The 26,119-nt window shown below is 41.5% G+C and overlaps 2 protein-coding genes across 3 annotated transcripts; one reads left to right on the forward strand and one right to left on the reverse strand.

The window, feature by feature from the left end:
• Positions 1-10,885: 10,885 nt before the first annotated feature.
• LOC131227355 (mechanosensitive ion channel protein 10) lies at positions 10,886-19,202 on the forward strand. Its single transcript, XM_058223137.1, has 6 exons — positions 10,886-12,421; positions 12,514-12,637; positions 14,269-14,562; positions 15,133-15,335; positions 16,607-16,916; positions 18,772-19,202. The coding sequence occupies exons 1-5, from the start codon at positions 10,941-10,943 to the stop codon at positions 16,878-16,880; spliced, it is 2,376 nt and encodes a 791-aa protein (XP_058079120.1). The 5' UTR covers positions 10,886-10,940; the 3' UTR covers positions 16,881-16,916; positions 18,772-19,202.
• A 1,568-nt stretch (positions 19,203-20,770) lies between these two features.
• LOC131227358 (uncharacterized) lies at positions 20,771-25,720 on the reverse strand. Of its 2 annotated transcripts, XM_058223145.1 has the most exons (9): positions 25,528-25,720; positions 24,837-24,923; positions 24,698-24,756; positions 24,306-24,401; positions 24,099-24,179; positions 23,210-23,272; positions 22,710-22,883; positions 21,525-21,620; positions 20,771-21,041 (listed from the first exon to the last, which is right to left on the reverse strand). In XM_058223145.1, the coding sequence occupies exons 1-9, from the start codon at positions 25,703-25,705 to the stop codon at positions 20,961-20,963; spliced, it is 915 nt and encodes a 304-aa protein (XP_058079128.1). In that variant the 5' UTR covers positions 25,706-25,720; the 3' UTR covers positions 20,771-20,960. The 2 variants fall into 2 exon arrangements, with proteins under 2 accessions (XP_058079128.1, XP_058079129.1); XM_058223146.1 differs by lacking the exon at positions 24,306-24,401.
• Positions 25,721-26,119: the final 399 nt, after the last annotated feature.

Here is a 26,119-nt window from a genome sequence, read left to right on the forward strand (position 1 = left end):
GAGCTAGAAAATTCCTTAGATCGTTGGCTTCTCTTGGGAGTTGCTTAAGTGAAGAGAGAATGAAAGAGAAAGAGAGAGAGAGAGAGAGAGAGAGAGAGAGAGATGATGGGAGAGGAGTGATGGGAGAGAGGGATGGTGGAGTGACATGAGTGGTAAAGTGCTTGTTGACTTTTCTTGGGGTTGCTTTTGTACTTGGGCAAGGGGAGAGTAATGGGTTGAGTGATGGGGGTACTTTTAACAAGTGAAGTGATTGATGTGATGGATTTGATAGATTCTCTTGGGATTTGCAACGCGCGGTGTTTTCCTCGAACTGAACGCTGGCCCACATCTCTTGGCCCAGGTATCGCCTTGGCGCGCGAGACACGACATTGGAACAGCGACGACCGCGAGATCGTGATGGTACAAGTTTCGATTCGAGCCGACTCAGATATATAGGACAAGACTCAGGATCGCATGCAAATACCGGTAACAGATCGCGAGTCGTCGGAATTCGACCAGGAGAACCGATGAAGCCTATAAAATGGTACGGTCTATAGTACGGGTCTTACATTACCTATTTACATGGTAATTACACTTGAGCTGGAAAATCAAACAGGCCCTAATAATAGAAAACACCCTCTCATAGAGTTAATATAATGAATACCTAGCTCCCGGGGCCATTTGCACTATTTATGACACTAAAAATAGTTCACTATTTCACACCCCCTCTCCTCATATGAATTTCATGTCCTAAATTGGGAAAGAAATAGAGAAAGATGGGAAGAGAGAGAGAGAGAGAGAGAGAGAGAGAGAGAGAGAGAGAGAGAGATTGATGTCTCCTTCACTGAATCACTTAAATGCAACCTTAGTTGCTACCGAATCCTCCGTTAATCCTCTTCCATCAATGATAATAAGTAAAAATCTTGTCTAACCTTTCAATTTCAAAACATAGTATAGATTTTTAGCTATTAATGGTGTTTCCTTTATCTTGGTTTAGGATTGATGATTTTTCCTCAAAAACTCTAACCCTAAGCGCGAGAAAGTGGCGTGAAACCCTTTAAGGTGTGGACCATTATTCTTAGCTTGTCATTTATCGACCATTGAGGGTCTTAGTTAATGATTTATTGTTGTAGATGGCTTGTTGATTAATAACATGCCCACATTTCGATTAGATTGCAACATGTGCTATTACTTGTTTATGCTCACATGTTTAATGAAATGTCTAAGTAGAGATGTGTCGTTATATTTGATGCTCGCATGTTTGATGAAATGGCTAAGCAAATGTGTTGTTCTATTGCTGCTCACATGTTTGATGAAATGCCCAAGTGGTTGTGTCATTGAAATCATGCTTCATATGAAATCACATTATGATTGTCTAATAAATGGGTAAACCTCAGTAATGTTTAGAATTACCTATAGTGTCGAGCCAGTCGGTGAATCGCCCAAACCAAGGGATGACTCGATTTGGGTTGGCTACCCTAGGTTCGGGTTGAACACAGATGACCGGCATTAGATAGATTACACGGGATACTAACACTCAATGCCAGTTGGGTCGAAGTTCCCCGAGTCAATCGAGTTAGCCTAATAGTCGACTGACCATGTATGTTCACGATGCATGACAACGACAAATGGAATTTAGGATACCCCATTCCCATTGAATGAGTCTACTTATAACCATTAGCGGTACGATTCATAATACTCATGAGTCCGGCATGATGATATAAGACACCGTGTCTAAATTGTCGGCCTATGCTAGGGTAAGTGCCTCTCCATAGTGACCAATGAGCAATCATGAAGGCTACGAGCCTATTATATCATAAATGGAATGGATGCCGCAATCACACCACAATTGCGCTTGGGTGACGATTCTTACATCAATTGTGGTCATCCTTTACCGTGTTGATGGAGTGATTAACCATGTGTCATCCGGGTCCTTTGTGATCGGTCTGACCAGTGATAGTCCTACATTGGCTTGGGAGTTGTCGCTTGGGTGATGAACCCAAAAACGGATCAATGGACAAAGGTGAAGAGTCGTTACGGTCGCCCCAAGCCTCGTGATCCGGTTGAAACCATGATAAAATGGAGGTATCCTAGATAAATAATTACTCGGCTAACATTCACCCCAATTGCATTGCATTAAATAGATTATTGCGATTTTGCGTTGGAGTCACTTGTGAGGGAGTGTTAGCATTTGCGAAATAATCGTTGAAGCCGCTTATGAGGGAGTGTTAGATTGCGAGGGCATGTATCAAGTCATTATTTCATACATACATTTAACACGAGTAGCTAGGAAATGATTGTTTACTTGCCTTATCATTACTTGCGCTGATTGAGTTGATAACATGTGTAACTTATAATTAATGAAACCACTGAATTAACTACTCACTCCTATATGAGACAATATTTTAAAACACCAACCATACGATATTATCGATGCAGGTGCTATTAAGACCTTCGACGAGTAGGCTTGGACCGACTTGCACTTTCACCGTGAAATCTTAGGAGTGTTGAGCGAAATTAAAAACCTTAAATTTATTTTAATTTTTATACATGTACATGTTAGAGTCCTCGATTGGGGGCGCTCTGTATGTTGATTTTGTTATATGTTCTTTATGACTTATATAATCCTCATTTTGGGCGATCACCACTTTTGAAATTGTATATTTTATTTATTAGCCATATATTTTTGGATTTAGTTATGTTTGCTTAACTTTTGATACCGTTGATTTAAAGTCACTATGATTTTGATCATATGTAAATCTTAATCGGATTACACAGGCATGTGGAAACTCACCCACATGCATTTTCGATAGGTTTATAGTTGGGAACTTGGGATTGGAGTCTTCGTATTCAGGTGCCGATTTTCGAAGTGTGACAATCATGTGGTTATGAATACTTCCACTGAACCACGTGATAGACCCAAACTGAGTACTAGCACATATACAATGTGGTAAAATTTGATTGGGTGATAGGCTGTTACCAAAGATGAGGCCCATAAAAAGGGAAGCAGATTAACTGGCGTACACCACCAACCCGGTTGGTGTGTTGACATCACCAAGTCCCGTGGGTCCCATCGTGAGGTATGAGTTATATCTAAATTGTTTGTCCACTTGCTCGTAAGGCTTGAGCTGAAAAATAAGACATCCAAATATCAAGTGGACCACACTGAAAAAAGCAGCAAAAGATTAAATGTCTACCTAGAAATTTTGGATCAACTTGATATTTGTTTTTCCTCTTCATCTTGGTCTCTGTGACCTTGTGAACAGATTGGACGGAAAATAGATGTTAGGGTAGGCCCTACGAATATTTTAATAGTGAGAATCATTGTCCCACTGCTATTTGTGGTGTGGTCCACTTGAGCTTTGGATATGACTCATTTTTAGGATCAAGATCTAGAATGATCTCTCCAAATGGATGAACAACTTGGATATAATAAATACATCATTGTGGGGCCCATGTAACTTTGATCTCCTTTAAACCGTTCATACAACTCAGGGAGCTCGAGTAGTATCCGCGCTCGTCTTTGCATGACATGCACCCACACCAGCTAGGTTGGCGGTGTATGGTACACAAACTAATCGGCTTCCCATAAAAAGTATGTTTGAAAGTTGTTAGGTCAAAAATAGGTATTGGAGTGAGCTCTCTCTATCTTCCAATCAAATCTACGTGGTAGGATGAATTTAAATTGAGTAATGCCCTTACTTATATCCACTCGGCATACCCAATTTATAGAGCATGATTTAATTGGATGACAAGCTGTTTTAACATACTAAACTTATTGAAAGCATGCTTGAAAATGATTTGAGTAGTTAGTTGAGTGGGCCACCTCTGCCATCAAATCAAATTTTGCCATGCATGCATGTGCCAAGCCCAACACATGTAGGGCAGTAGCCAATCCCCACAGGACTGGTTTGAGACAGAACCTTATCCAATGGCTAATACGGCCAATATACTTAGCCACATTAAAATATTCATTCATTTATATATATATATATATATATATATATATATATATATATATATATATATATATATATATATATAAAATTTAGATTTACCGTACCATCTGTCCTATGTATATTATAACTTTAGATTTATCAGATTTCAAATGTTACTGTAAAATCGTTCTTGTGTTACTAAATGATCCATGTACAACTTTTTGGTAAATGTATATCAAGAGCCATGGACTGCCCGTGTAAAAAATAACAGAGCGGATTAGGTGAGGCGCGGATCTATGGGGTTCACAGAGACGTATGTGCCTTAAATCCACAGGTCCAACCATTTTAATAGCTAATTTTAAAGCATGACTTCAAATCTTAGGTGGACCATACCACGGGAAACAATCTTGATTGAATCCCCACCATTAAAAACTTCATGGATTCCAGCGGAATGTTTATCTGCCATCCAACCTGTTGATAAGATCACAAACACCTGGATGAAGACACCACAGATATATCAAATTGATCCAACCATTTTGTGGCCTACAAGAAGTTTTTAATGGTCAATCACCACTGTTTTCAGTACCATGGTCCATTTGGGATTTCGTTCTACTTCATTTTTTACATCATGGCCTATAATGAGTTTTATTTGGGATTTTGGATCAGCTTCATTTTTTAATCATGGCCTAAAATGAGTTTTCAAAGCAAATGAATGACATGGAAGTAGTCACATACATTACAGCAGGCCCACAATAAGGATCTCACCCATCTCGGTGGATCCATCGGATCTACTGAAACCAACGGTAGCGAGTCTGGCTACTGAAGTGATGTCACCATGTTTTTTAGGCCTCATTATGATATATGTGTTGTATCCACACCATGCATTCATTTGAGAGATCATTTTAGGGCATGATCCAAAGAACTAGGCATATCAACAGTTCAATTGGACCCCACCACAGAAAACAGTGGGGACAGTGACGCCCACCAGGAAACCTTCCAATGGCCCACCATGATGTTTATTTGAGATCCAACCTGTTTATAAGTTAACCCTGAGTGGAATAAGGGAAAACACAAATATCAGCTTGATTGAAAACTTCAGGGGCCCAAATAAGTTTTTAATGGTAGATGTTTCAAATAAGTTTTTAATGGTAGATGTTTAATCTCCAGAGAGCTTTTTTTTTTTTTGTGATGGGTTCCACTTGAGCTTTGGATCTGCCTCATTCTTTGCATGATGCCCTAAAATGATCTCTCCAAATGTATGGATGGTGTGGATACAACACATACTTCATGGTGGGGCTCACAGAATGTGGTAATGTCACTTCAATTACCAGACTCGCTACTAGGGGTGTACACGAACCGAGCTAGCTCGGTTAGCTCGCTCGACTCGACTCGAAAAAGCTCGATTCGACTTGGTTTGAAGCTAAGTTCGAGCAGGCCCCAGCTTGACTCGGATCGAATCCAGCTTGAATCAAACTCAAATCGAACTAGCTCGGTGACTTGGTTACTTTGCCATTGATGTTGCTCACCAACCTTTTGATAAAATGACTCAACGAAATGTGGCTGCTGGCAAGGAAGGTTTGACTGGTGGCAAAGAAGGTTTGACCGGTGGCAAGCAAGGTATGTACATTAAAAAAATCTTGATAGAGTCCGTAGAAGGATGATGGTGACCTCTGGCGAAGCTGTGAAGTACAAGAGCTCCCTAGATGCATTCTCCCATATCCTTAAGAACGAGGGGGCTAAGTCCCTCTTCAAGGGCGCTGGTGCAAACATCCTGCATGCGGTTGCAGTTGTTGGTGTGCTTGCCGGTTATGACAAGCTACAACTAATCGTCTTAGGGAAGAAGTATGGATCTGGCGGCGGCGGCTAACTTCGCAGGAGTGATGATGATGAACAAGGACAGGTAATCGCCTATTCCCTTCCCTAGTTTTAGAGTAATAATTCAAGCAATGGATATTTTTTGCCAAACTGAAATCCTTTCCGTCGGTTTTGGTTTTCCTGATTCTTAAGAGTTTAAAAATAGCATAGCTACTTGGAATTTTATAACATTTGCCTGCAATGGGATTTTGAAGTTGCAGTTTAGGTGTTTGTGGAAATGCCTTAATGATAAACTCGGCTCGATCTTGGCTCGAGTTGGCTCGAGCTGCTGACCGAACCAAGCCGAACTGGCCAATTAAGGTCGAGGACCGAGCCGAGCCGCGTTCGAGCTGAGGCCAGCTCGACTTGGTTTGACTCGATGTACACCCCTACTCGCTACCGTCAAGTTTAGTAGAGGTGGATTAGATACAGAAAGATTAAGTAGCGGGCCTACGAAGTGATGTCACGAAGTTATATGAGCCCCACTATGATGTATGTGTTTTATCAACACTGTCCATCCATTTCGAGATATCATTTTAGGGCATGAGCTAAAGTAGAAGGCAGATAAAAACCTGTAATGGTCCCTACCACAAAAAAAAAAAAAGTGGGGAGAGTTATTCCCACCATTGAAACTATTCCAAGGCCGGCCATAATGTTTATTTGAAATCCATCCTATTCAAAAGTTAAAAAAGACTTTGAAAGAAGGAAAACACAAATATCAACTAGATCTAAAGCTTCCGTGGCTTAGAAGATTTTAATGGTGGGTGTCATTGTCCCCACTGTTTTATGTGCTGGTCCACTGGATCTTTTAATTTAACTCATTCTTTACTTCTTGCCTTAATGATCTCTCCAAATGGATGTAAGGTGTGGATACAAAACATACATGATGGGCCCACGGAACTTGGCGACGTCACTACAGTAGCGAGTCAACTTCTAAGTAGCTAATCCACGCCCGCCCAAAATATCTGACCTTTTTTCGAGAATGGCAAATCGTGTCAGGGGATATTCAAGAGCTGTTGCCAGGAAGAAACCAGGACATAATTGTGGTCAATAATCAACTCTTTTCATCAGGTTGGTCAACAACATATGTAATAAATGGGGATGGTTACTAACCATAGGTTAGTCTAGGTCAAAGATTGCTAGGTGGGGCTCACCACGGTGTTGGTGAGAAAACCGTCCTGTCTATCATGTTCCCTTACGAGCTATTTCCTGAGGTGTGGTCCACCTGAAAATTTTTTCCGCTTTATTTTTTAGACCAAGCTACGAAATAAGTTAGTAAAAAAGCTGAATAATATGAATATACAATGTATATATATCGAGGTGGGCTTTACTGACAGCGGTGCTTAGGTGTCAGCAAATCATGCCCGTTCGGGAGTGGATTGGGTGAAATGTCGGCCTCACCCAAGAGAGTGCGGACCTTAGTGGGCCCCAATTTGATGAATGTATCATGTTCTCCTATTTTTCCATATAATTTTATGATATGATACCAAAAATGAGGTAGTTCCAATTGTCAAGTGGACCATACCATTGGAAACAATGGTGATTGAAGACTCTAGCACTAAAAAAGTTTTAAGGCATAATTAAATGTTTCTGTAATGTTTATTTTCTATTTAATTGTTGAGTTCAAGTGAGCTTCTATGTGGAGAAAAAATAAATATCAGCTTGATGTAAAACTTTTGTGGGTCATTAAAGGCCAATCACCACCATTTTCTACAGTTTCATTGGCTGATAATTTTTCTACAGTTTCGTCTACTGATAATTGGAACTGCTTCGATTTTTGAATAATACCTTGAAATGATATGAAAAAATGGGTGGGCCACATGGTTCAAACCCCATGACAGCAGCCGAACATGCTTAGATGCCACTGCCAGAAAGCATTTAATGAGAAGAAGCTTGCTGGGCTCCACCTTAATATTTTTTATAAATCCACCCCATATTCCTAAATCATTTTAAGTAACGGGATAGGAAATGAGGCAGATCTAAAATTCGAGGGGATTCCAGGAACAATAAAGATTGAACCTTTACCATCGATTAAAACATTCATGGGTCACATAAGTTCTCAACCCTGCTAATATTTTGTGTTTTGATTTCATTCCAGCAGGAATGGCGTATGGATAACATATAAATATCACAATGGACCCACGTAGGTTTCAACGGTAGCCATTTCCATGCCTACGTTATCCTATCATGTGGCTCACTTGACTTTTGGATTTTTCTAATTTTAGGGTCCTTGTCCTCAAATGATCTGAAAAAATGGATGGACGGAGTGGATTTCTCACAAACATCACGGTGGGCCCACCATAAAGTTCTGAGAAATACACTTTATCCTATCGGTTTCTCCAACTCATACCAGGATTTTATAAGCCGCGTATCCAAAACTTAAGTGGGCCATGCGACAGAAAATAATGGGGATTAAACTTCCACCGTTGAAACAATCGTGTGGCCACGAACATCGCTGTCTCCCAGCTGGACGCAATCCGCTTCTCTATCCACCGTATAGGGCCACACAACGGCTCTCTTTCTCGGAAGTTGCGAGACATTGGAGGTTAGCTGGTACAGCTGGAAAATGGCAGAGGCATCTCTTCACCGTGCACGTGGCAAGGACAACTATCATTCCGGACCGTCTATCTAACTTTCCCTAACGTAGATGGAGAAATGTCCAAAATACAGATATATTGGTTGATCCTACCCTTGTGATCAATCTCTTTCAGAACGATGCCAGAAGAAATAAAAAACAACTTGTGAAAGTGAAGAAATCAACGGATCGAACTGTGATACAGGGAGTATATCCGCTGTATCACAGAGATGGACCGGATCCAACGGACATAGACCTGACATATCTTATTCTTTGGTTTCGATTATGGGTGTACACGAGTTAAACCGAGTCGAGCTTAGTATAGCTAGACTAGGCTGGGCCACTAGATGACCCCAGCTTGAAGTCTCAGTCCACGAGCTTGATTGGCCAGCTCAGCTCGGTTCGGTTAACTGTTGAGGCTGGTTTGAAACAAGTTCGAGCCAGGATGAAGCCTTGCATTTTCTCAAATACATAAAATATACCTTCAATTTCTCACAAAATGTAAAACAGCAGCATCAGCAGTTTAAAATACAAATATCTCATATAACATAAAAAATTAAGATACACAGATATTTGTTTTATATTCATACCTTTCTTATTACTAGCCAAAACTTTGTTAAGTCACTTCATAAAATACTTAATGAGCAACATCAATACTTAAATAATTGAGTTACTAAACTACTTCAATCTGGGTTCAACTTGGGGTTGGTTCAATTCGAATTGAGTCGAGCTTATGTAAGCTTGTACTTGGCTTGAAATTTTTTCAATCCTGTTGAGACTCAATTCCAAATCAGGTTGAATTGAGCTTTTTTGAGTTTAGTCCAGCAAGCTAACTGAGCTAACTCAGTTTCGCGGTCACCAGAAGTGCGGATTAGATTAGATGAGACTCAGACCAGGGGCCTACCGTGATGTATGTGTTTTATCCCGGGAGTTTATCTATTTTTCCACTCATTTTAGAGTAATGAGCCTCAAAATTGCGGCAGATCCAAATCTAAGGTGAACTGCACCGTAAGAAAATAGAAATGATTTAATCCCTACCATTAAAAGCTCCCTATGGCCCACTGTAACGTTAATTTGGCATCCAACCTGTTGACAATCTCACACATACCTGAACGAATATAAGCCTGAACTCCCCAGTGGTTTTAATGGTGGAAATTCAATCCCTACTATGTCGTCCCCCTAAGATTTGGATCTGCCTCACTTTTGGAACAATGCCCTAATATGGGCCGGCAAAAAAGACTGACGGCATGGATATACAACACACACGTCGAGGTGGGCCCCATGTCAGGCCCCACCCAATAAGCTGGTGCACCTGTCTCACCTGATCCGCGTCCCATCTGAGGCAGCTCGCCGTAAATCCATGTCTAGCTCGCCTAACTGCAGGATGCGCGTAATTCAATTCCAGACCGTCCAATCAACGGAACCAAGTACAGATCGTTCATTCCATCCAAATCAGATCGATTAGACAACTCGTATCTCTGATAAATAGATACTATCTTGCTGAGAAATTTTTACCGTATGATACATTCATCCTACCGTTGATTATCTGTCCATCAATCTTCCAGTTAAATTTTCGGATGTAAACCATCTAGAAAGATTCCTTACATTTGGACGGCTTGAATTAGATTTATCTACCACGTGTAAATAGAAAATCCTCACGTGTATCATATCGACAGGGCACTTGAGTGCACTATATAAAACCCCAGCTTGAAACCGCACCTTCGTCGCGTGCCCTCTTCCCATTCTCCATTTTTCTACGTCTGCAGTTAAAAAAGACGGTGAAAGGCTGCTGCTTTATTTTCCGGCGATTTTTTTACCGGAAATTTCTGCAAAAAAAAATAAAAAATCCAATCTGGTATAAAGCAGAGAAAAAGATAGTGATTTTTTTGGAAATCCGGCCGGAAAAAATCCGATTCGGATATCGTCATTTTGAGGAAATCAGCGGGAATAGTAGTTTTCTGCCGGAAAACCGCCGTAAAAGAGGCGAGAGTCCTCCGTTTACTACCGTTCTCGCCCCGCTTTTCTCGGCAGTTTTGGCTGGAAATACTGCCGGAATAGCTTATCTCCGCCGGAGAAGTTGAAGAATCCGGTATTCAGTTCACCTCCTTTTCTCGACGGAGATACTGACGGGAAAGCTCATTTCTGGCATTCTTGGCTTTTCTGCTGGAAAAGCTCATCCTGGCTGGAGAAGTTGAAGAATCCGGTGGATTCTGCTCATTTCCTCATTTTCCCGCTGGAGATACTGCGGGAAAATTTCATATATGAATTTCCGGCCGTTCTGCCGGAGGAGTTGAAGAATCCAGTGGATTCAATTCATTTCCTCCTTTTCGGGCAGGAGATACTGCCGAAAAATCTCATGTCCGGTTTTCCCAGCCATTCTGCCGGAAAAGCCTATCGTGCCCGGAGAAGTTAAAACGCCGTCCTCTTTTGGCCGGGAAACCGCCGAAAGGCTGAAGAGTTCGTGTGAAAATCTCGCCGGATTTAGGCGCTGTCCTGTTGTCCGGCCGTTTAGTGCCGGAAAACCCCGTACGCGCTTGTCCTCGATCGTGTAAAGTCTGGTCTGGTCTTAATCGAGTCTGTTCTAGTGTTTTTCCATGGATTTGAATGGCAAAGCTTACACCAAAGGTGGGAAAGACGATGTCGTTTTGGTAATTTCAGAAGAAGAAGCTTCAAAGGCTAAGAATCAGATCAGGGATTGCAGAGATTCATTAAAAGATGCAGGATCTTGCTCCTTTTCAAAGGAATCGGCATCTGCTGGCCGAATCCTTGCGTCTCCGCTGTCTAAAGATCCGAAGGATTCTGTTTCTGGATTCTCAGATCTTGACCATCTGAAATCGAAAGTCTCCGTTTCTGTTTCAACGTTAGTTGGCAGCAGCCCTTCCCCTGAAACTATGAAATTCAGTCCGAGTCCAAACAAGCCTCCAAAGCACCCCCAAACTGAAACCCTAACCTACCGTTCACTCTCAAGATCGATGGTCTCAAAGCCTAAGTCGAGATTTGCTGAATCGCCCTATCCATCCGCTTTGAAACAGGTGGAAGAACATCTCCCAACGAAAGGCTTGAGTTCACCTTACCGGAGTTCGCCAAACCGAGCTCCTCCTATCACTCCCAAGGAAAATCCCAAGAGCACCACGGTGACGCCACGGTCTCTTGCGGTGGAGGAAGAAGAGGAAGAGATTTATAAAAGTTGTGATGTCCCTGCACGTGAGAAATGGCGCAGGAAATTGAAGTTTAGGGTCCTGTTCGAGTGGGTCTCACTGCTCTGTGCGATCGCATTGCTGATCATGAGCCTGACCGTTAACGAATTGCAGAACTTCATGATCTGGGGTCTGGAAATCTGGAAATGGTGCCTGATGGTGATAGTGATCTTCTGCGGCCGCTTGGTTTCCGGTTGGTTTATATATGTCCTTGTTTTCTTGATCGAACTGAATTTCATACTCAAGAAGAAGGTTCTGTATTTTGTTCATGGTTTGAAGAGAAGTGTTCAGGTCTGTATTTGGTCGGCTTTGGTTCTCCTCAGTTGGTCTCTGCTGTTCGATCGCGGGGTTGAGCGATCGAAGACAACCAGCAAGGTCTTGAATTATGTGTCGAGGACTCTTGGTACGGTTCTGATTGGAGCTGTTATATGGTTGGTGAAGACTCTGTTGGTCAAGATCTTAGCTTCTTCATTCCACGTCAATACATTCTTTGATCGGATTCAAGAATCGATTTATCATCAGTATCTTCTTCAGACCCTCTCGGGGCCTCCATCGATGGAGTTGGCTGAGCAGGTTGGGAGGACCAAGAGTGCCCAGTTGAGTTTTAGGAGTGTGGAGAAAGGGAAGGGAGGGGAGGAACAAAAGGTGATTGATGTGGGGAAGCTTCATAAGATGAAGCAAGAGAAGGTCTCGGCATGGACCATGAAACGGCTGGTTAACACAATAACGAGCTCTGGATTGTCCACGATTTCATATACGATTGATGAGAGCATCGATGAAGATGGGGTTGAGCAGAAAGATCAGGAGATTACTAGCGAATGGGAAGCGAAGGCTGCTGCTTATGAAATTTTCAAAAATGTTGCCAAGCCCAATTGCAAGTAAGGAGCCATATTTGAGTGTTTATTTTATTTTATTTTATTTTAAATATAAATGTTGGAATGATCGGAAACCTTATCGGTTGTTTTGGCAGGTATATTGATGTGGAGGACCTTATGAGGTTCTTGAGTAAGGAGGAGGTGGCAAGTGTGCTTCCGCAATTCGAAGGCGCTGCAGAAACTGGAAAGATCAAGAAGTCGGCTTTGAGGAACTGGGTGGTAAGATTGTTTTCAGATCTCCACACGGTCATCCTTGTGTTTGAATCTCAAATGCTGCGAAAGTAATGCAGTAGAGCACATGTTAATTTGTATCTTCTAGAGCGAGAGAGTTATCCTTTGATGGTTCATTTCAATTCATGGCTTTCCTCCAATTTCTCCTTTAGGCAGGTTCATATCTTTTGTTTTCACCACTGATTTTTCTTTTATGGATGGGCTAAAAATTCTCTCATCTGATGGCCATGGACTTGGAACTGGTTTTTTTCCATGTATGCATGCAAATTGCTCAAAAACTATCGCTTCTTTTGAAATAGAATCATTATTCTTAACCCATGTAACTGTTTACACTCGGCCGATCACAACCAGATCGGATAGTCCAGAAGGTGCTACGTGGCAGCCGTGCCACATGTGGTGAGATAAACCTCAAAGGCTAGTGGCATGTTTGTGTGGGGAAGATCAAGACTAGAGTTCAAGAAAAGCAACTCTATGCAAAGCAAGGGTCCTACCAAAAAAGCGATTCTGCAAAAGGAAAGAGTAGTCGAGTCACATCAAGACTCTAGCAAAGCTTCCTACGGACAGATGTTGCACGACCAGGATAGTAAAAGGCTTACGGGATCTTTCCTGTACACGTGGCCTGATACAATTGGCTATGCTTATGTGAAAAATTAAGGAGATACACACGGCCGAATCTTTAACGATATGGAAATTTCGATATGGCCACTGCCCTTCCCAGTTTATATAAACAATGCTTGGAGAAGAGCTGGAGGAACAAACCAAGCCAACACACAACCCCTCTCTCATAGCGTAACAATGTATATCTTAGTTTTAGCTTTAGTTCCTCCACTTTTGTCCAACCTCGTTGCAACAAGTCTGGAGTTTAGCATGGCTTAGAATGCTATTGTCCAACGCCATTGCTACGGTACGCCTAGGAGTAGTGTAAATATCCTCGACCATCGCCGTCGGATCCCTGTTTAATCTAGTCCATATTTGGAAGATCATACCAGTCACATCCTGTTGGCCGTTTGCCTCGGTTGTTTGTTTACACAGACGATTACGGGTAATTTATCTTTTATTTTCTTTGTTTATTTATGTTATCGCTGTTGATTATATTGATCTTAATTTCAAATCAATAAAATTGGCATTTTGCTTTTATTTTTTATTAATCCATTATTGTGTCACTGGAAAACCTGATAACCACAATCACCGTTAAAAGAAAAGTCCTTAGCTCAAGACAAAAAGCTCTCATTCAGAAGGACTAACCCTCCCCTTCCAAATCGCCTGATTGCTGCACATTGGTGGCTCAACAGTCAAGTCAACCTTTATAGGTTTGATCCGATGGCTGATTTGACACCTGGGGTTGCAAGCGTTCAATCGAACTCGAGTCGAGTATGACTCTGGCATACCTGACACTATATTAATCACACATTTCACCGAATATGGGCCGTTCGTTAACACGAGTGGTCTCGTGTCTAATCGAATAGCAATAACCTTATTATAAAACCTACACTGTCAAATCATTTCATGGAAAGAACATGGAAAATTTTCTCTAGCTGAGAAAAAAGTTCATTTCTTGAGGGATAGTCTAATTTTCCAATATTTGTGGCCAACATGTTTTTCTGATTCTTGTTTTTCAGGTTAAGGTCTACCTTGAACGCAAATCGCTAGCACATTCCCTGAATGACACCAAAACAGCGGTGAGACAGTTGAACAAGCTAGTAACAGGGGTTGTGATTGTCTTAATTACAATCATATGGCTGCTTTTGATGGAGTTCGCATCAACCAAAGTGCTCGTGTTCATCTCATCTCAGATACTGGTGGTGGTTTTCATGTTTGGAAACACCTGCAAAACCATATTTGAAGGCATCATATTCGTATTCGTAATGCACCCATTTGATGTTGGTGACCGTTGTGTTATCGATGGAGTGCAGGTAGCTCCCTAAAGTTGACATCTATTTCGTGAGTGTTGCTAAGCCCATTTCTGTATATGGCATCCCATCTACCTGCCACCACATGTGCGAGTGTTCACACATGTGAGATCCAAGACGTCCATTGGGTGGGTCCATCATGTCAATCCCTAGTCCAGAAATCAGGCATGACCACTAATCTGGCAGGACACAAATTTCAATACAAATGTACAATTGAGAAAATTTTTGCTAAGCTCCTCTAGTAAGGTTGCCTGTTTCTATATTGTGGCCCACCTAATGAGTGAAAGTCCTGATTTTTGAGCCAGTGCCTCTAGACAGTGGGGATGCTTATCAAAATAAATAGATAAATCGATACAGTGGGACCCACCTGATGGTCATGAACCTCCCACCCACGTGCCATGCTGGAACATGTTGCCATGTAGATGTGCTTTCTTATTTGATACGTGTGGGCCTAGCATCCTCATCATTATCTAAGCCTTATCCCAACTAATTGGGGTTGGCTACATGAATTCGTGTGGGCATAGTAAAACCTTTTATTTTGTTATATTTACTTGATGAACTGTAACCTTGCAGATGGTTGTCGAAGAGATGAATATTTTGACGACAATTTTCTTGAGGTTTGACAATGAGAAAATATACTATCCAAATGCGGTTTTGGCAACCAGACCCATCAGCAACTTCTACCGAAGTCCAAACATGGGTGATTCTGTGGAGTTTGCAGTTGATGTTTCAACTTCGATGGATAGTATTGGAGCTCTCAAAGAAAGGATAAAAATGTACGTTATAAACCCTAGCCTTCTGTTCTGTATTCTGTATCAGATCAAGCTATGTTCAGTTTATGACATTGCATATGCATCTTTAGTTGTTCTGTTTGCATAAACAGTCTGTAGTTAGCGGGCGCTTACTATGGTAATGAGTATGGGCCATCATTTTTCAACAACATGAACAGCGTCATCTGGACAGTCCATGTCATTTGGCTGTCTAGACAATGTTATGCACATTTCAGCTCTTGATAAATCATGATACTAAGCAGATATTTGTACTATATATTGCACGGGCACTGTTTGGCCAGTTTTACCCCTGCAACTAGTCCTGGGGAGCATTGAAACCCTTGTTTTTTTTTTTTCCTGTCAGTGTAGCCCTTTGAGCCAAAGGTATTTCTGTCATTTCAACTCCATGCGAGTAGACCACACCCACTCTCCATTTTGCTTGTAGCCCACAAGAAGGCGTACTATTAGGAGTTTGTGCGAGAAAGGCTCCATGGTCCCACCATGGTGAATGTGTGACATCCATACCACGCATTTGTTGTGCCAGCTCATGTTAGATGTTAGACAAAAAACAATGGAGATTTAAGCTCAAGTGGGTCACATAATTGGAAAAAATTGGGATGGGTAAACCATCGCTGAACCCTTCTTTGTGTGTACATGCACCTTCCTGTAGCCTCACCATTCCTTCTGTCTCCCTCTCCTGTTTTCCCTCATTGCACGTGCCCCATCCCCTAGTATGTTCAGTGTAATTATTATCAAGCTACATACATAGATTTTCTTTAAATGCACAATGAAGAGCACTATTGTGTTGACATAACATATTCTTCATTTCATGGCTAGCTATCTGGAAACATCCAGGCACGACTTTTATCTAGGGCTGTCAGCGGGCAGGATTTGAGCCAGGCCTTGGCAAGCCAGACCCTGGTCTGTCCATTTTCTGGGCATGAAAATGCATGCCCAGCCCCCCTCCCTCCAGGGCCAGGCAAAAATTTGGCCCATGACACCATAAACAGGTTATGTTTCAGAACAAAAGTTGTTAGGCCGTAGCCCAAACTTGTCTGGCCCGTTTTATCTATTGTGCCCCGAGATTAGGCACGGGCTCAATATGCTGTCAGCCTTGACCCGACCCCTTGTTGGGTCAAGGCTGACAGCCCTTTGTTTATCCAATTCCCAGCCCATTGACACACCCTAGGGAGTTTTGGAAAGCTGACCTTCTTTATTTGTTTGTTTATTTATATCATGAAACTATCTTTATTGAAGTTCCTTTTTGGGCTTACCAGGTACTTAGAGAGCAAACCTCAGCACTGGCAACCTAACCACAACTTGGTGGTAAAGGAGATCGAGAATGTGAATAAGATGAAGATGAAGCTATTGATCAACCACACCATGAACTTTCAGAACATGGGTGAAAGGAATAGCCGTAGATCTGATCTCATCTTCGAGTTGAAGAAAATATTTGAAGAACTCTCGATTAAATATCACCTTCTGCCTCAAGAAGTTCACCTCCGCTACATTGGCTCTGCAATGCCACCAACATTGAACTTTGGACAGTGATGATCTCTCTGTGGTGCTAGAAACTCAGCTAACTCTGTGAGTGCCTTTCTTGTTAGTAATTTTCAAGATAAGTTTTTAGGGCTGTTTCTAAAAAAAAAAGGGACCTATATTTCAAATAATTCGGAATGGAATCTATTGGTTTTGGAAGTATTTTTAAATATATTGGTTTGGATTTCAAGAGTCCAAAGGGATTAGTGGCTAGAGGAGATACTTCAGAAATTTGCTCTTGCTCTGGTTCAAGTCTATCTATACTATATATAATTTGGGCAACTTCTGGACATTTTTACTTCTGCTATCAGTTTGCATAAGGTTGGGATATTAAAAGGACATGGGAATGCATTTCTAATAAAGGTAGGGATTTTCTGGGAACTAAAAAATGTGACCGTTGTTGGTTGAATGGTTCAGGCTTCACCTGCGAAAGCTTGTAACAGTTTAGATTTTTCCTACAAAAAACAGCTTATTTAATCAAGTCGCCTACCCTCTTCTTCTCTGCATGTAGCCTACATGGACAGTTCTACTAGGGAGCCATGCACAAACGCTGCACGCTGTGTGGGCCCTACCATGACGACTCTATGAAATCCACTCCATACAGCTATTGTGTGCCCTCGTGCTAGGACGTCAGCCTGAAAGCATTGTTAATTTTCCTATTTATTCAATGCTTGATATCTTTGACATAAATAAAAGTAGAACATTTTCTTTTGCCAACGAATTTTTATTGGAAAAACTAGAAGTGTAAGGGGACAGGATCTCATCATTGGCATCTAGCAGCTCCTGCTAGCTTTGTTGGATTGACATTGCAAAAAAAAACGGACATGCTTGATGACAACGTTCCATAACTCGAACAACTCAAACCTGTTGAAACCAAAGACGAGTTTATCCATACACTTGGTTTTTCACAAATCCATTTGGAACACTCCAACTCTGCTCGATTTAAACCTAGTCTGAGGTGATAAAATTTGAGTTTTCTCATCTCGAATACCAACCTTTCAACGTCAGTGTAATTGATCTGCCCAGTTGAGAAACCAAAGCAACTGTGGCCTTTCAATGTCAGTGTAATTGATCTGCCCAGTTGAGAAACCGAAGCAACTGTGGCAATGACCTGAGTCAGCATGTTCATGAGGGGGATTCCAACTTGGACCTTGTTCTCTAAGAATGTTGCGAGTTGTTTTCGTTGTCTTCTTCTTCTTCTTTTGCATGAGGTTTGTTTCAGTTTGTACAAGTGGGGGCAAGTGCAGCTCAATTTTCAGTGATCCAAACGGTTGATGTTGCGGGCAGTGGATGGCCCATGTTGCAACAAACAAAATCCCTGAGACTGGAAGAATCCGAAGCCTTCAATAATAGGTCTACAGATGATGGTTAAGAGAGAAAATACAGTGGTGGTCCACAACCAAGAAAAAGGCCCGATATCATACAACTTTAGTCTTCCATTCTGTGGGATTTTTTGGGGAACATGGGCTGGCAACGGTGAAGCTTAAAGGTGGCATTGAGCTGGCTGAGTTCGAAGCAGTCCTGGAATGGCCCGATTTTTAACTGGGCATAAAAATCAGTTGTGGCCCGGCCTGTTTTGTGATGTTGTGTTGCATTTCAGGCCCAAGCTCTCCCGTTAAAGTCATAATGTGCCTGTGCTTGGGCTTGGCCAAGTACTTAATAGAAATTTTCATTTTTAAAAGGATCAGAGATGGGCCCCACCCACAGGCCTATATTCTAGGCCTGAGTGCAATCTGAAAGCTCAAAAGATATGGTGCATCCATTCTGGCCCTGTCATTTGCGCCCTGCCTCTTTTCACTTTCTTCAGCTTTTTTTTGTTGTTGTTGTTGTTCTTCTTCTTATCAACCTTTCTTCAGCTGTTATTCATATGGGTTTCTGATTCTTTCTTTCTTTCAACTGCCAGGTTTTGGGGTGATGGATTTGGATATTATTTGCAGTGGTGGGCCAGAGCTTTTGAATGCTCCGATGAGAGAAAGCAGGAGTGACATGGGTATCTCTTGCCTATGAAGTGATTTCAGACATCTCTTCGCACATCCATGATTAATTCAGAAGCATCAATATTTTTATTGTTTTGTTCTATGCTGGCCACCTTAAAAGCCAGGCTTGCCTGTTTTCGAGTTTTTGACATTGAAATTTTGGTGCCACCCACATCAGAATGTTGTAAGTTGTAACTCATCTTCTTGTATTGGGTTTTTGTTGTTATCACACACACAAACAGGGTAGGGTTCGGGTTTCTATACTAGGATATGTGCTAACTGCCATGTATAGTGTTGAAACTTGTATATGTTCTTTAACGTCTAAACCCTTATGCCATCTTATTCACTCTTCTTGACCCATCTTCGTCTTCATAGCTATGGTGTTAGATCTTGGATACTGAAACAGAGTGAAGCATAGGGACCCAAAAAATGCATCCTTTGACACATTCAATTTGTATAGTAAAAATGTATCATTATACTGATATTAGTTAATGAAAGCATAAAACATAGATTAAAAAACAAAAAAACATATCTAAGATAGAAAAAGTACATAAATCATCATCATCATGTTATGGTGTTCCACTCCATGACCATATCCTCAGTTAAATCATAGGACATTTTCTTAAGCCTGCCACCAAATTCCTATTTGGGCCTTCCCCAACTTGAACAAACTCACCCCTTATAATCATTGTAGTTCATGGTCTTCAATACACGCATGGCCAGACCATCTAAGCTTACTTTCCTTTATCTTCTCACCTACCCGGCTACGCCTAAGTTCTCGTCTTCAATACACACATGGCCAGACCATCTAAGCTTACTTTCCTTTATCTTCTCACCTACCCGGCTACGCCTAAGTTCTCTTGAATATCTTTACTTCCAATTCTATCTTTCCCATCTTGCCACTCATTCATCTCAATATCCTTGTTTCATCCACATTCGTTTTGGTTCCTTGATTGCCCCATTTCTGTCCATCTTATAGCAACCTTATGAAATATCCCTTTCACTTTGATTGATCTGCAGTGAAGGGTTCCTATGAAACCTTAAGAAAATTCGAAGCCTACCACCCCTGTCGGTTTCTTCAAGCTTAATTTCGATGGTAGCTCTTTGGGGGTTACCCAGGCCCAGCAAGGATCCACAGCTTAGCAAAGAACCACAGGAGCAACGAAATTCTAGAAATATCGGGTCCAGTAGGTTCGAGGGACTCCAATTTCACCAAAGCAACTTCCTTCTTCAAGGCATAAACGTAGTACCCGTTGGTTGCTGCTTAAAAATGAGTTCATCTCATTCTAGTTAATATCACTTACATATTAGAGACCATGGTACATTTTCTGGCCTCTATCAAAGGAATTGATCTCTAAAACGTGATTATGACTAAACAAAATGAGATGAACCCTTTTTTAGGCAGCAACCAAACATGCCGTTAGCTGCGGATCATTGTCTTAGCCCCATAATTATTAAAGGAGATTTTAGCAATGTGATCAAATGGATTAGGGATGACAATTTACCCTGGGCCATTGCAAAAATTAGCGAGGAAGCTTCAGATTTATGTTCTTGTGTGCAAATTCTGATAAACATGGAGCAGATTGTGATAGTGAGCAGGAGTTAAGGCCTCCGGCGGCTCTCCCGGGCCGTCAGTCTCTGTGTGTGTGTGTGTGTGTGTGTGTGTGTGTAAAAAAAAAAATGCCAAACACAATCTCTCTGTGTGTGTGTGTGTGTAAAAAAAAAAAATGCCAAACACAATCTGTGTGTGTGTGTGTTGTGTGTGTTGTGTGTTCTGCTTTTTAAAAATTTAAAAAAAAATGCCAAACGCAATCTGAAAATGAATGAAGAATTTAAAGCCAGCAGTTTCTTTTATTACCTGCCCCTTGTGAAACAAATCATACATGGTCTCACAAGCTGAGCACTCGAAGATCTAGGTTCTGTGAAGCGAATTGCATGCCCTTGGTTATATGATGGGGGTAGATCTCCAAATTGCAATTATGTTCATTCCACGTCAAACTTGGAAGTGGTTGGCTCATCTTTGCTGAACTAAATTATGGCAATTTGATTCGGTAGTGAATCCAAACACGCCTTTGGACAGCAGAGAAGCAGCTAGAAATCGGTTCAGCCGTTGAAATTATTGAAACTGCTGCTCATTTCTTATGAGAGATGCAAAGCGTTCTTTCCAGTCTGAAACCTTTTCTTCCCCATTCACCACCTATGCAGAGAATAAGCTTAAAATCAAAATGGTTTTTATCATGAAAAGAGGCACAAGTGCCATGTGTGGGATGATGAACACGCCATCCATCAGGTGGGCCCCAACATGTCGACCGATGATCAGAACCATCACTCATCATAAGGATCCATAAACGGACTATAGACTAAATGGACTACAGACAGAAGCCACGAATGATCGGACGATCCCAACCATGTAAAAAACTCAGGAAAGAAAAACACCAATTGGGTTATAGTGGCTTTTCTATGCAATTTTAAAATGATGATTTTGGTCCATGACCCACAATGGTTCTTCCAACCCCAAATATCTGGGACGAGGGGCCATTCATGGTGGTCCCAGATGAATGAACGGTTTAGATCATTGTTCATATTGACACGTGTACGGTATAGAAAGTATCGGCTGGATCTCCTCTCAATCCCACTTGAGTCTAATACGAAATGGTATTGCTATCTGTTTAAAACCAACCTCAAAAACGAGTCCTGTCTGTGGAACTGGATCAAGTGCCTCTACACAGATGAGAGCAGCATCCTCTTTGCTGACTCTTCCTTGTGCTGCGCTTCCCTGAAATAGGAAAAATAATAAAGAATTATTATATGATGTGTAGCTCGATTCTGAAAAGTGGGGTCCATGGTTAAGCAATCTTGACCATTGGTGTGTTGTGGGTTCATGGACAATTCCCCAGACATCTCTCATATTAGGAGATCCTGGCATCCAATATTGGGACTCTTTTTTTTCAGTTGGGTGGGGATCATTTGTTGTATTTCTCTTCTTAGGTGTCCATCTGTAGCATAGATAGAAAACTTAGAAAAAACTGAACTTGACTCAACCGGATTTCACCATGACTCGGAAAAAACTCGATTTGGTCACAGCTCGGTGAACTCAAGAAAAACTGACTTGACTCGAAAAAGAAATTGTAAAAATCAACAAAAACCCACTGACTTGTCACAATTGGAAATTAATTATATACGAGTGTGCTTTTTAAATATTAAATAATACTGGAAAAACTCAGAAAAAACTCATGTCAGGTTTTGAGGCAACTCGACTCGATCTGGTTTCGAGTGGAGTCGAGTCTTCTTCGAGAATATGTAGCTCACAAAAGATTTTTCGCCAGCTTCATCTGCTGCATCACCAGAATCAGCTAATGTCTCTCCACGGAATGGCTTGCGACAGTTAGCATTCGACACCGGAACTTCCATTGGAGAACAAATGCAGCTAAAATCTCATTTGAATTTGTACCAAACACATTTTTCTTCTGCTTCATATAAGTATGAAGTTGGCGCCATTGCATCTTTCCATATTTCTAATTTCAAGATTTCTATGATCAATCATTGTTGGTCTCTCTACTGTGATATGAAGATTCCATTGTTCATCAGGCAGGGTCCACCATGCATCGTGCCATGGCCCGAAAACCAGTCCAGTTTGGCCCATAACAGTGAGGGAAAACCATTGACAATTGAAAAGAATCGAATGATCATCCACATTCAGCAATCCACTTGCAACCCACCTGATGACCAAACTGGCCTGATTTTCATGCTGCCTGTGCCCACCTGATGAATTATCTGGATCTGTTGCAAATGCACCGCAATGGCACGTGTATCAAGTGGACAGCAGCATTCCAATGACAAAGGAAGAAAAGATGAAGAAGAAGACCTCTTTAAAGCTGAAACCTTGCTCGCCGCCGGGGCTATTTTGCAATGAGCCAGCTCTGATGATGGTGTAGGGGATGCCGGATGCAATCACCGCTGCTTCATCTCTCTCGGCGAGCTTCCTCGCATTGCTGTTCATGAGAGCTTGGATGCCACTGCTGCCTCTATAAACAGCCAACTGCAATCTCATTAAAACTCCATAATACATGGCCAGTATATAAAGGACATATGTGGACACTCGATTGAACTGAATTGCGATAGCATGATCCAATGTAGAAGAAATGGCCATTGTGGGGCGGCGCCATTGTACTTCATTTGTAATTCCATGCATTCCAAGGACTCCAAATTGTCGTAATTCTTATCCGTTTGAGTAGTGTATAAGACCCACTTTCGCCGTTTACTTTTGCATTGAATTGAATTTTGCAATTCAGTTCAGTTGAGCATCCAAACGCAGCTTTATTTGGACATGGGACCATGAATGCATGCATGGAGGGAGCGGGAGACCTGAGAAAGAAGAATGATATGTTGTACGCCTTTCATGTTCCCGACATCTGATAAGAATCCTCCCTGCAGGAAAATGCATTTGGAGGATCATACGAAGTGAAGATTTTCATTAGGATGTAAAGAGAATTAGCATCTCAAATGAAAATACACATACAACGCCAAACTAGGTATGCCGCAATTCTCTCTTCCATTATATATTGTTGCAATGGAGATATGAAAATAAGCTTTCAGTCTGTAATCATAGGGCATGTTTGGATGCCACCCACTTTTCATAAATCTGCAGAGACTGGCATTTGTAGGGGAACATTGTTGATTGATATGTGCCTTGTGTTTGAGAAGCCGAACCGTTCATCAAACTAGGGATTCTGGAAAACCCCTTTCTCTGAAATTTCAGGGCCTATTGGACACTTGAGCGGGCCACAATCTTAATTTCAAATCCAGCCATTGGTATGTAGTCGGGAGAAAAATGCATTAGAACTCAAATTCTCAGCAGCACCCAAGAACACTCTTAAAGAGTATAAGCAAGCCATTATATTGAAAAGATTCAAACATTGCACCAGTTAATTTCAATATGGATTCTCTGGTAATGACATAAAATTCAAATTTCCAGAATCTAACCGATATGATTTATGCCTGTGTGATCCAAGGAACCGTGTGATCTGGGTGGACCACTTCCCAAAATCTTCCATATTGTAAGATCCTAGCTGTCAATGCTTTGGCCATTTTCTTCTGTTGAATGTCTCTGATGGTCTTGAGAAGATTATTGGGGTGTAGTCCATCCACTCACTTCAACCCATGTCCGGAAATTTTCCGTGTCCCAATACATCGATGTTATAGTATGAAAACGGGAATGAGAATCGATGGACTGATTGGAACAGAACATACATACATTTGGAGGGCATATCACTGCACGGACGCCTTTCAGAGCCTTCATGAGGAAGGACCGATCGCTCGCATCTCCAGCCATCGACTTCTCACAGAACAACAGAACCAAGTTAGAAAAAATCATTGAAACAATGTCGGAAATGTCTGTTACTGAAAATTCTCTAAATCTCTATGTGGATATGCATGAGAAAATCTCTCGTGATGTTTTCACCTCGACGTAAGTCCCAAAGGCTTCGACAGCGGCCCGCTTATCCTTGACGAGCGCCTTCACTCGGGCTCGTTTTAAAATCAATGACAGTATTACCATCTGCATGGATTAAAAAAACATGGCTATCATCTCGTTTTAAAAGTTCTGATTGTTCCATGTTCTATGCCTTCATACTGGTTTGATTGCATGAATTAGGCTGCGTTTGGATGCTCGACTGGATTGAATTGCAGTAGCCATCTCAGTGAAGAAGTCCATGACCAAAGTAGTCATAACCCCATTCCATTCATTTGAATTTAATTTTACACAAGCTAAGACAAAATCAAGACTGAAGATTTACTGAAGTTGCATATTGAGATGATGGAAATATGAAACATCAGGCAAATGCAATGACCCACCTGACCAATTTCGCTATCTCCGTCCATCACCAAGATTGCATCTCGAACTTCCTCTGCTTCTGCGCGTCAACAAACACACCCAATTTCCTTCAAGGCCTCAGAATCCAAAATCAACGTTCCTGAATACATACTCTACTACCTGGCGATTCATCGTTTTCATCTATGAGACCTCCATCTTTTGGGAGTATATCTGGCGCTCCATACCACTTCCTCAATTTTGGTCCGCCTGCAAATGCAACCATGTGTGAATGTAGAAAACCCCATTTAACTCATAATTACAAAATTTGAAGCCGTTTCAGTATCAATTGCAGATCAAACAATGAATCCAGCTGAGCATATGCCATTGCTAATTCAAATGCTCTCTCTCTCTCTCTCTCTCTCTCTCTCTCTCTCTCTCTCTCTCTCTCTCTCTCTCTCTCTGCACCATGGATGGAAATGATGCCATGCTCAGACTGAATTACATATCTGGACCATTCATTTGGTGGGCTTCTCCTTTGATGGATGATGCCTGCAAATGGAATGCTAAAATGAAAATACAGCCAGCATTCCATATGCAGTGGGAAGAAGTTTCACCAATCGAATAACATCAACTGTTTGATGGATGCGATTCTTCGATTTGTCGCCTCTACAGTGGGACCCACAAGTCGAATGATTCACAATGCTAAAAGTGCGCCGATTCACAGAAAATCCAATTAAAGAAGAAGAATTCATGGGACAGAACATGGAATTCATTGAATTTTCCTGCCGAGACTAGATCGCGTTTGTTGGGATGAAATCGAATGAATCAAGCAACACCCAAATCGATATCTGATGAGAAAAGATTAACATACCTTCGATGTAGTCGAGAATCTGATCGGTGAAGCTAGTTTTCTTCTTGGAAGCGCAGCAAATGAGAGATGGAGTATGGGATCTGGTTGATGGAATTGAGCTCTTTAATGGATTTTGAGAAGAAGAGTGGAAGGAGAGAGAGTGAGAGGGGGTGTTGGAGAAAATGGAGAGAGAAGCCATTGCAGGAGAGAGAGAGAGAGAGAGAGAGAGAGAGAGAGAGAGGAAAAACAGTTATTTCTGTTCCAGCATTTGGATAAGGAGATGACTGGTAGAGAAAGCACGTGAGCCAATCCATGGATGAGGAACGATGTGATGCGTTGGTCCAAATCTTTCAAAGTACACTTCGATTTTCAATTCTGATTGGTAGGGGACTTATGGTTCTGTAATCCAGACCGTCCATATGTTGATTATTCCGTGGATGAAGATACTAGAGATCGATCTTTTCCTGTTGATGTGGACCGTTGTTTTATTTTCTCTTCTTAACCGTTCTTCTGGGGAACAAAAATTAGAAATTTTTCTATCCATTAGATTTTTTGGGTTGGTAATTTCAGTGGAAGAAACAAAACTAATGGATTGGATTACGTATTTACGAGC

This window comes from Magnolia sinica, chromosome 15, assembly GCF_029962835.1.
Source record: "Magnolia sinica isolate HGM2019 chromosome 15, MsV1, whole genome shotgun sequence".
NCBI lineage: Eukaryota > Viridiplantae > Streptophyta > Magnoliopsida > Magnoliales > Magnoliaceae > Magnolia > Magnolia sinica.

Bases quoted from the DNA above. Each gene is read 5' to 3' on its own strand.
- LOC131227355 (XM_058223137.1), top strand. From the start codon at position 10,941: ATGGATTTGAATGGCAAAGCTTACACCAAAGGTGGGAAAGACGATGTC. The intron at 12,638-14,268 runs GTAAGATTGTTT...CTTGTTTTTCAG, and splicing joins CGGCTTTGAGGAACTGGGTG to GTTAAGGTCTACCTTGAACG. The intron at 14,563-15,132 runs GTAGCTCCCTAA...GTAACCTTGCAG, and splicing joins GTGTTATCGATGGAGTGCAG to ATGGTTGTCGAAGAGATGAA.
- LOC131227358 (XM_058223145.1), bottom strand. From the start codon at position 25,705: ATGGCTTCTCTCTCCATTTTCTCCAACACCCCCTCTCACTCTCTCTCC. The intron at 24,180-24,305 runs GTGAAAACATCA...TTCTGTGAGAAG, and splicing joins CCTTTGGGACTTACGTCGAG to TCGATGGCTGGAGATGCGAG. The intron at 23,273-24,098 runs GTATGTATGTTC...ATTTTCCTGCAG, and splicing joins CAGTGATATGCCCTCCAAAT to GGAGGATTCTTATCAGATGT.